General features: G+C 35.7%; 1 protein-coding gene across 4 annotated transcripts in view; it reads left to right on the forward strand.

Moving 5' to 3' along the window:
* Positions 1–8457, forward strand: part of YAF2 (YY1 associated factor 2) — an 84234-nt gene extending 75777 nt beyond the window's left edge. For 3 of the 4 annotated variants that reach the window (XM_037058147.1, XM_037058150.1, XM_037058149.1), the window contains 2 exons: positions 5729–5881; positions 6682–8457. In XM_037058147.1, coding sequence (XP_036914042.1) covers positions 5729–5881; positions 6682–6919 — 391 coding nt within the window. In that variant the 3' untranslated portion in view covers positions 6920–8457. Of the gene's footprint in view, positions 1–5728; positions 5882–6681 lie in introns of those variants that run through there. The other variant, XR_005068225.1, reaches the window with a different exon arrangement.
* Positions 8458–9684: the final 1227 nt, after the last annotated feature.

The raw sequence follows: 9684 nt of genomic DNA on the forward strand, positions 1-9684 counted from the left end.
CGGAGGACTTTTAAAGCCCACTCAGCTCCTAGAGAGCAGCAGGAAACTTTCAGTAGTGAGGCTGTACGTATACACATGTGTTTTGTTCGTTTCTCCCCAATTTAAACCAGAACAAGTAATTGTAGAACAGAGGAATCGAGTTATAATCTTTAAGTGAAAGTCAACTACCACTAATAATAAAAAAAATGGAATAGTGTACATTTAGTGAGGTCTAGGACAAAAAGAGGAAGAACAAGAACAGAAATAAATAACATTTTCCTTAAGGAAAAAGAGAACCACTATAGAAAACTTATTGGTGACTAAAAAAGTAAATCAATAACAAACAACACGAGGTACAAAGATTATATGGTTGCTTATCAGACCCCTAGTCTCACATTTCCACTGGCCCTAATTACAGCTTTGCTTATATTTTTAAAATATACAAACCCAACATCACCACCACCAAGTTCATCAGTCCCTCCTGTTTAGAATAGTTTTTGGCTTCCTGCAACTGCCTAAGTCCATTTGTTTGCGCTAACAAAAATACCGTAGACTGTGTGGGATATAAACAACAAACATTTATTTCTTACAGTTCTCGAGACAGGAAAGTCCAAGATAAGATCATGACACTAGCAGATTCAGTGTCTGATGAGGACACACTTCCTCATTGTGCTTCACACCACAGCAGGGGCAAGGGATCTGTCTGTGACCTCTTTTAGAAGAGCTTTAATCCCATTCATGAGGGCTGCATGACCTAATCACCTCTCAAAGGGGTACAGACATTCAATCCCTAGCACTCTGCTTCCTAATTCCCTTTTTTTAAAAACTCCCATTTGGGTCAGTGGGTAACAGGGAGAGTTCTTGATCCCTATTCCTCAGCATGTGTCAGGTTGTATTCTTCTTCTGAAATGTCATCAGATTTACTGCTTCAGTTCCATTCCCCTGACCACACCATAGAGTAGATCATTATTACTGTTACTTACTTCATTTCTAGTTTGACGTGGTAGTCTTCTACCTAGTCTTCATTCTAGTCTCTCCCCTGAGCAGTTCAGCTAGTTAGTTCTTTCTGTGTTGGTTGTGCCTTGTAGGAGAGTGTACACGGACTATTTTGTTCTTAAACTGAGAGTTTAACACTTAGAAGAATTCTGGGTTCATAAGTTGTTTAGAAATAAATTATTAATTTAATTTAAACTTACAGTTTTATGAAACAAATCCTGCTTTACTAATATGCTTTTATTTTCACGTTTATGAACTCATATTTTATATGGGCCAAATAAAAAGGGAAAATAATTCTAGGAACACTCTGGAGACATGAGAGTTGTTAAATACAAAAAAGACTCAGCAGCAGTTGTATTGCAGGATTCCTGAAGCCGGGGAATTAGGATCATCCCTTTCTCACATACAAGTTGGAGTGAGAATCTTGAGGAGCAGAATCACAAAATAGATGGGTACCCACGGGGAGACAAATGCTGGAGGGGAGAAAGGAGCGGGGTTGATCATGCTGTAAAAACATTGTACCTAACCACAGCGCAGTAGTTACAGAAAATCTCAGTGATCTGAGTATCCATGATGGAGATATGTAGATTTTATGGGGGGAAAAAACCCAGCATTGAGCTATTGAGGTCATTAATGAATCCAGAAAAGAACTAGAAAAATAATCCATTTTATTTCAAGGCAGCACTAAGTAAACAGAATATAAATTGTATATTTTAAGTTAGTATTAATGGCTACTGAATATGTAACATCAATTTGGTAATTGCTGGAAACTTCAGAATTTTAAGTTCAAACGAATGTAAATTTATTTTAATATTTGCATGTTTTTTTGTAATTCAATTTAATTTATTAACCTTTCTGTAAATTAGCTTTGCATGTAAATTTTGGGATGGAAAAGGGAGCAACACTACAAAAGGCAGTAAGGGAAGTTGTCAGACCTTCATTTGTTGTGGAAGGAATAGACCCAGAGACCCCCAACGCCTTGATTACTGCACCTCAGTCTCGTCTTACATCTTGGAGTGGCATTTAGTTTCAGGTGGCTCAGTGTTCACGAGGCACTTGTCTAGAAAAATCTTCTCTCAACCGTGTCACACCTCTGAGCTTTTTTAATCTTTCCATATTACAGCATTATTAGAAGAGAAGGTAATTCTTGCTTTTACTTTCTCATTACTTGTTTTCTTCTTTCTAGTAAGTGGTTGATCCTGGCCAGTGAGTAAACTCAGACATTACTGTACCCCTTTTCTTAAAAAAAAATCTTCCCTTGTCATTAAACCTGATTTTATCATTTGTTCAATCTTCAGCAAATATTAATTATATAGTATTTTTTCAGCACTACGCTGGGTACTAGTTATACAGTGGTACATAATACAATCTCTTTTCTTGTGTTTATTTTAGAAGAGGAAACAAGACAAAATTAAAACTGCAACCCTTTCCTCCACACTCCCTTCCTTCATTTTTTTTCATAGCATTTATCAACATCTAAGACTGTGTTCTTTTATTTTTAATAGTTATTTTTCAATCAAGGGGGAGGGAGAGAGGAGAAAGAATGGGAGAGGAACACTGGTGTTTGAGAGAGACATTGATCAGTAGCTCCTAACCGCTCCCAACTGGGGACCTGGCCCACTACCCAGGCGTGCGCCCTGACTGGGGATGGAACTGGCGACCTTTCCGTTCACAGGCCCGCGTGCAATCCAGTGCGCTACACCAGCGGGGCTCTTCCTTTTCTTTTATGTCACAGAAAGTTGGCTAAGCCCAGGATTTCTGTGTGTTTTGCTAAAGGAATGTTAGTTGGCTGAGAAGTGAGGAAGGCACATCTTGATTAGTCATCCTTTCCCCTTGATTCTGCCTCTTCAGTGTCTTAAATAATTCCACTGCTGCTTCCTTAGGTCAAGCCCTTTTTGAAGTGGTTTCTTCTTCTTATTTTTTTAGAGGATGTCAACATTTTTTAGAGGATGTCAAACTAAATGTCAACATTTAGTTTTATTTCAAGTAGCTTCTTTAATAGTTTCCCGGCCTCTGTGTACCTTTCCCCTTAAGACTGCTGCCAGTAATCTTTGTAAAATTCAAAGCTGAATTTCTTCAGTCTTTTAAGGAGAAATCAGACCCCTTTGTTTTTCATGATCAGGCTCCTTCCTGGGCATCCAGCCTTTCTTTTTTTCTCCACCACTTCCCACTTTTCTTCTCAAGCTTTAAGCTGTAGTGGTAGCAACACTGTACTTTTTAAAAAATATATATTTTATTGATTATACCATTACAGTTGTTCTATTCCCCTCCTTCATTCCCCTCCACCCGCACACTCCCTCCCCCACCATTCTCCCCCCCTTAGTTTATAACCATGTGTCTCAAGTTCTTTAGATACTATATTTCCCCTACTATTCTTGCCCTCCCCCCTATCTATTTTCTACCTACTGTCTATCCTATTTTCTGTGCCTTCTCCCCCCCCCCAACCCCCCTGTTGCTAACCCTCCATGTGGTCTTCATTTCTATGGTTCCACTCCTGATCTAGCTGTCCTCTTGGTTTGCTTTTGTTTTAGGTGTGGTGGTTAATAACTGTGAGTTTGCTGTCCTTTCACTGTTAATATTTTCATCTTCTTTTTCTTATATAAGTCCCTTTAGCATTTCATATAAGTGCTTGGTGATGATGAACTCTTTGAACTTGACCTTATCTGAGAAGCGCTTTATCTGTCCTTCCATTCTAAATGAAAGCTTTGCTGGATAAAGCAATCTTGGCTGTAGGTACAGGAAACCAATAGTGATGGAAAGGAAACTGGGACTCAAATCAATGAAGTGGACCAGAAGGAAGAATGAAATATCCAACCAGAAAAGAATGAAGAAATGAGAATTCCAAAAAATGAGGAGAGGCTTAGGAACCTCCAGGACATCTTTAAACGTTCCAATATCCGGATTATAGGGGTACCAGAAGGGGGAAAGAAACAGCTACGAGTGGAAAACTTATTTGAACAAATAATAAAGGAGAACTTCCCCAGTCTGGCAAAGGAAATAGACTTCCAGGAAATCCAGGAAGCTCAGAGAGTCCCAAAGAAGTTGGACCCAAGAAGGAACACACCAAGGCACATCATCATTACATTAGCCAAGATTAAAATGAAGGAGAGAATTCTAGAAGCAGCAAGAGATAAGGGGACAGTCACCTACAAAGGAGTTCCCATCAGACTGTCAGCTGGTTTCTCAAAAGAGACCTTACAGGCAAGAAGGGGCTGGAAAGTATTCCAAGTCATGAAATCCAAAGACCTACAGCAACACTGCACTTCTTTGCAAAGTTTGGTGGCTAGACGGGAGGTATCAGCATAACTTGGAAACTAGTTAGAAATGCCAGTTACTGGGCTCTTCCTCAGGCCTTCTGAATCAGAAATCCTGGGCGTGGGGCTGCCTTCCAGGTGATCCTGTTGTAACTTAAATTTGAGAACCATTCCTTTAAAGTTCATTTCTTGAATAAGCTCAGCCATTAATTACCGTGCTTTCAACGTCACTTTCATTTGTGTAACTCTTAATCTGCGTCATTAACTGTCCATCATTAATTAACATTAACTACATCATTAACATGTCCATCCTACCTTTTTAAATTGTGTATTGGACGTCTTTCCTGGATATCCTTCTGGTACTTCAGACTCCATGCTCTAAACAAAATTCATTATCCATCTACTGAAATCTGTTTTACACATTATGTTTCCTGTTTCCTTCTTCAAAAGATTCCTCCTTGCAGCTTTGGATTGTAGATTATATAGTATTTTCTCATTGGTTTTTATTTCGTCTTGATCTAGAGGAACCACAAAAAAAATTTTTTTTAAGTAACTCTACTGACCCAAATAGGGTCAGGATTTTCCAGACAGTAAAATTACTACTGTTTATAGATCATTGGTTGAAATGTATTCTTATCCTCCCTAACTTTTCCCCTCCCTCCCTTTTCCTTTTCTCAATCTTCTTGTCTCTCATTTTAAGAACTCAGATACTACTTTGAATTTTGACCTTAGTTGCCCAAGTTCTACCATAAAGCTGGAGGGACCCTTAATCTGTGCCAGTAGAGGGATAGCTTGTACTGACACCAAGGTGAAAGCCAGGCAACATTTCAGATGTCTTTGTGCCATTCCTACAGTAGTTTTTCAGTAAATATCTTTTAAATTAATAAGTGAATGAGAAGGCATATCTCAAAGGACTGGGTAGATTTCTAGTGTCAAAAAAGCATGGTGAGATTGGGCTAGATACATAAAGTACCTCAAGGAATTGAGCAATAAGGACTGAGAAATTTCGACACTCAAATATTTATTAAATGAATAAATGAAAGGTTTTAAGGGAAAAAAACCCAAATAGTCATTGCCACAGATGGTTTTTCTGAGGAAGGAGGGTTAATTTTAAATGTTTTTTCAGTGTAAACTTTCAAGTTTAATTTTTAAAATTTACGTTTATTTATATATGTGTTTTCCTATATATGAGTGTTCAGTTGGATAACACATTTTTAATAATTTTCACATTGATTTATGTAAGTCATGTTCTAATGTTTTGACCACGTATCTTGGGCTATAACTTTCAACTATTATATTTCTATTTTTGTTGGGTTAGGAAAACAATAATTGTGTGTGTATATTTGTTAAATTGTGCATCTGAATTACCCTACATATGAAGAACTTTTATACTTGAAAACCGTAGTATGTATCCTCATAATTTGAGGTATTCTCTCATAAAGAATATATATTAAGCGATAATATTTTTTAAAAAACCTTTCTTTTTAACATGCACACAGGAAGCCTCGGCCTGTCTCCCAGTTGGTTGCACAGCAGGTTACTCAGCAGTTTGTGCCCCCTACACAGTCAAAGAAAGAGAAAAAAGATAAAGTAGAAAAAGAAAAAAGTGAAAAGGAAACAACTAGCAAAAAGAACAGTCATAAGAAAACCAGGTAAATTTAAAGAGTATTTTATGCTACTTTTGAAATAATAAAATTAACCATTTTCTTTCAGTTAGCATTGATATATACAAGGTAGCAGTAAAAGATTTCATCTTTATTATAAAGTATCATGAAATGTTTTTTTTAAGTTTGAAAGATGTACTAGAAATTAAACACAGAGGCCACAAATATAAACTTAAATGTAAGGATTTTGTTTTGTTTTGTTTTTTTTACTAGATTAAAATACATTCACATTTGAGCTATTTCTTTCTTTTTTATGGTGGGGAATCTATTGCTTTTTCACTCAAAAAGCTAGGAGTGATATTCACAGTATTCACAGATATTTGCACGGGCTTTTATCTCTCTACATGGTCATGGGTCTGGGTGGAACAGACAGTCTGGGTGCCCTTACTCAGGCACATCAGTGGAGTAAGAGCCCTGTGTATAACAACCGTAGGTAGCTATTACTACCTTCCTCAGTGATACAACTGTCATTGCTGGTCTAAAACATTTGTTTTAATAAAGTTGATGATCTGTCTGCAAAATTATGATAAAGCTATAAAAGCACAATTAAGAGACTGTTGCTTCTAGATTGTCATTTTTTGTCATTTTGAAGATTTCATGAGTGATTGGTTTGATTAATGTTAATGATTTGAAACATTTAATGTTATTTTTGTGGCTAGTTTGTTACACATGAATGTACAGCTTTAAATATAGATGTATTCATGTTGTTAAAGAGTATTTTTGCCTAATTTATTCATTATATGTACAGAAAGTTAGAATTACAATTTTATCATCTTTTGTGTGTTCAGGCCAAGATTGAAAAATGTGGATCGGAGTAGTGCTCAGCATTTGGAAGTTACCGTTGGAGATCTGACCGTGATTATTACAGACTTTAAGGAGAAAACGAAGTCCCCACCTGCATCTAGTGCTGCTTCCGGAGACCAGCACAGTCAGAGTGGCTCTAGCTCTGATAACACAGAGCGGGGAGTGTCCAGGTCATCTTCGCCCAGAGGAGAAGCCTCATCGTTGAATGGAGAGTCTCATTAAAGTTTATTTTCTCCAGTTTCTTAGTCACTTCTGTCATACCATGCAAGTACACAGATTATGCCAATATTACCACATTTTCATGACAAACATACTCATGCACAATCCATAATTTGCGTTTTACATAAAATAGAAATTTGTTAGAATTTGTTAGATTTTATTGCAATCTGTGCCTACCAGACATTTCCAGACTTTAACATTTTGGTCTCCACAGTTAAAGGTGCCATGAAAATGTGTTTGAATTATTCATTATTGCAGTGTTATTGGTAAGTCTATTTTCACTTTTAGTTTAGTGAATTCTAACACATAAATCTTGAATTCTCTACTATTGGCATGTAACAAATTTAAATTTTTATAACATAGTGCAAGCTGCCTAAATATGTATTATTTGAGAATTGTGAAACAAATAGTTATATGTATACAAGTCAAAGATCAACTTAATCAGCTATTGCTGCAACAAGATTTTCTTAATGGTTATCCTCTTAATACACCTGCTGGTACTTGGTGTGGTTAAATAGGAAAATTGTTGTTAAATAAAAAATTTGTATGAACCATTGCCAATGTTTTTTGACACATTTTACTAAATTATTATTCCTGAATTATATTTCTGGTTTTATCTTTTTTCCTTATCTTTCAAAACATTCATTTATTGTAATGTTTACTCTCAGATAAGTAAACAATAAAACATTGATTATTTAGCTTTATAATTCAGGTTTAGTGCTATTGTCATTGAACACTGGTATTTTCTGTATTATATAAAAAATTAAAATTCAAATAATTATAAGCATTTGGCCAATGCAGAAGAGAAAAGAAACCTGCCATATTTTAAAAGCTGTAATTTTGGAAAAGCTTTAACTTAATAGTTCTATCACTGTTTCCTTGCCCCAAACTTTATCCAGGGTTATAGAGGTATGAATCTAATTAATACAGAAATGAGAACTGTTGCACAGAACTGGGGAAAAAATAGTCTTAAACAGTTTAATTGGCCTCTTATTAAATGTAACAATTCTTATGAAAATCATAGTGCCCTACTTACAGACATATCTGCCAGTTTATGCATTTCTCAATATCTCCAAGTGAAAAGTATTTACAGCCCCACTTACTATTATGCAAAGTTATGAATAAAATATTTTTATGACTACAGATTTTGCATTTTTGTTTACAACAAATAAAGTGTTTTATGTTATATTTAAAAATCAAACCTAGAAACCACACAGTACTTCCTAAACTCTCCTAGGGTCTCCTGCTTCTTCTTAGCCATTTGCTTAATATACAGCCGCCTGTAGGAGACTTCTGCAGTGTAAACAAACTTAAAAACATAAGTTGGATACAAAATGTCACATAAAGACATGATAGCATTTCAAGAAAAAAAAAATAAAGCTGTAGACCCTAACCGTTGTGATATTTGGTGGTTTCATGTGGCAATGTAATTTTCTGTTTAATTGCAGTACTTTTTACAGGCACAATGGTACTGTCTTATTTGTAAGATGTAGTTGTGAAAAACAGTTATTTGCATACAGTAAAAGTCTGTGATTAAAGCATTTATATACCTCATTCTTTAGTGTTATTAAGTGACAAATTAAAATTTGTTTTTATTATAAGATACTTTCAGTGGAACCTCAACTAACTGGTTATGTTCTTTTAAAACATGAAGTCTCGTCTTAATTTTTTATGTGTTTCAGATATTTTTTATATACTTATTTTTAGACATAGCAAAAATGACAAGTAATAATTATAGGGAAAATATCCTAAATTTTAAGTCAAAACTATGCTTTAGAAGTACCGAATCTTCTGATGATGCTGAAAAACTTTCAGGATGTATTTTCAGTGGACTGCAAAAGAGAAAAATCTGACAGAAGGTGGGATTTTACCTGAATGTGGGGTGGGGGCACAGTCCTTTTTCTATATTACTGGGGAGATAATGTAGCATGGGAATTAAGAGTACTAACTGATGTCTGGTGTTTGAATCCCTGCTGTAGAACCTAAGTGAGCTTGAGGAAATCACTCAAGGTCACTTCCCGTCTGTTCAACAGGGTGATGATAATCCTATCTAACTCATAGGGTTGTTGGGAGGATTAAATACCAATCATACCAAATTCTTAAAATTACCTGACGCATACTGGATGCTCAGTAAATGTGAGCCTTTACTGTCTGAATCAGTAAAATCCCATTACTTTGTAAAAATACAAAAGTCATTTCCATGCCCTCTCGGATGACTGAAAGGAATTGTGTTCTGTAGGTTACACTGAGTTTTCTACATCCGATGTTTGCTCTGATCCCAGAGCAACCGTCTCTCCATAAGTGAAGCACGTGGTGCTATGCACTGTGACACAGGAGAAATGAATCGAGTTGGCTATTTTAAAATTTTGTTTTCCTTCCATTAATCATAATTATCTCACTTGCCTTCACCCTACCTGAAACATTTCCAAAGGAGGAAGCAGTCCCAAATCCCATAAATACTTACACAGAATATGAAAATATGCAAAAAGATTCAGAGCCTGGATTTAGGGTACATTTTTTAGTTCTGTTTCATCAATTTACCCTATGATTTTAGCAGTGAGATTTTTAACCAAATTCCTTACAAAAAGAGAATTTGGATGTTTTTCAGAGTTTATTACCATATTTTGATATGAGTAAGAGTGAAGAATACAATTTAAGGCATACAAGAGTACATACTCTTAAAGCCTTTTGTATTACACAGTAGAAATAGTTGACTTAATAAAGGTCTTATTTTTATTAAATGTTTCCTAAAGTTATAGCAGCGATAG

Source organism: Sturnira hondurensis, unplaced genomic scaffold, assembly GCF_014824575.4.
Source record: "Sturnira hondurensis isolate 20B ecotype Veracruz unplaced genomic scaffold, ASM1482457v3 Scaffold0009935, whole genome shotgun sequence".
In the NCBI taxonomy this organism is placed as follows: Eukaryota; Metazoa; Chordata; class Mammalia; order Chiroptera; family Phyllostomidae; genus Sturnira; species Sturnira hondurensis.